General features: G+C 22.7%; 1 protein-coding gene across 1 annotated transcript in view; it reads right to left on the bottom strand.

Annotated features, from left to right (window-relative positions):
- Positions 1-487: 487 nt before the first annotated feature.
- The window catches only part of LOC113220660 (uncharacterized protein PFC0810c-like), a 1400-nt gene continuing 524 nt past the window's right edge, over positions 488-1363 (bottom strand). Inside the window, exon 2 of the mRNA XM_026449986.1 lies at positions 488-1255. Coding sequence (XP_026305771.1) covers positions 488-1255 — 768 coding nt within the window. The remainder of the gene's footprint in view (positions 1256-1363) is intronic.

Raw genomic sequence — 1363 nt, 5'->3', positions numbered from 1 at the left:
AAAACAACATTAGGACGTTAGCTTTTAAGTATAGCTAAAAAAAAAAAGCATGGAGCACATTTTCTGTTTGCTGATAATAAAAAGTTATTTTTAAATTCATAAAAATTAATTATTCATTTGTTTTTGTTTGTTTATATTGTTTTTTTTACTTATTTATTTTTTATTACTATTGTAACATATAAAAAAAAACGAACAGTTCTAAAATGGAAGTACATAATATACAAAACTAAGCATGCATTTTTTTTTTTTTTTTTTTTTTTTAATTTTATGCACTACGAATATTTATCAATCTATTTGAAAAAAAAATAAACATGACGGTTCTTTCAAAAAAACACAAAAACTGGTTTATAAGTCTACGTGCGCTTGTATTTTTTGTGTGTGAACATAAATATGTGAAACATGATTTGCCTTTGTATAAAAGGTTACAAAAAAAAAAATATATAAATATAAACATGAACAAATAAATGACTCATGAGTATATATATTTTTATGTATCCATTTTTTTATATGTCTCCCATTCTTTCAAATGTATTTCCAAAAACTTCTCCCAATCTTTTAATATTATGAATTTTTTTGAATTCAGTTTTTTCTTTAATTTACTTTTGACTTTGTCATATGGGTAACCACTCTTTATTTTTTCATTAAAATAATACATGTCTTGTATATCATCTTTAATCTTTATCATGCTGATATAATAATTCCACTCACGCCACATGTTTTGTTTCCACAGTATATGAATATGTTTTGTTTTATCACCCTTATATAAATCGTTCCATGTATACTTGTTAATACTATTTAAAATATTCATTTTTTCTGAAAAGTATTTTTTTTTTTCATTTAAAAAATTTTCACAAGATTTAGCATGAACCTTCTCCACATTAGGGTTAACAACCACTTTTTTGATATCTACTATTTTTTTAGTGTTTTGTCTATCTAGCTTAACATTATTTACATTATAAGACTGTTTTTTTATTTTGTTATTGTTTTTCTGATCTTTTAAATTATTTTTTTCATTAATATTGCATATATTACCAACACTTTCATTACACGCGTTTTCACAATCAGAACAATCCTCCTGGTTTGTATGTTTACTTTTGTTTTCCATAAGCATTATTTTTTTTTTCGAATCGATCAAGTGTTTACAATTGTTTAAATCATCATATGTTTTATCATAACTCACTAACAACCTTAAAAAAAAGTTTTTATTATGTCTTTCTTCGAAGAAAAAAATGTCTTTATTATCATTAGGTATTATCTAAAAAAACAAGCGCAAAAGTTGTTATAAATGTAATTTTTTAAAACTAGTACTACTGTTTTAACAACGTCGCATAAAATAATATTCTTTTTAAATGCATAAAAATAT

The sequence above is a fragment of the Piliocolobus tephrosceles genome, unplaced genomic scaffold, assembly GCF_002776525.5.
Source record: "Piliocolobus tephrosceles isolate RC106 unplaced genomic scaffold, ASM277652v3 unscaffolded_8403, whole genome shotgun sequence".
NCBI lineage: Eukaryota > Metazoa > Chordata > Mammalia > Primates > Cercopithecidae > Piliocolobus > Piliocolobus tephrosceles.
This window is presented reverse-complemented; position numbering and strand designations above follow the sequence as displayed.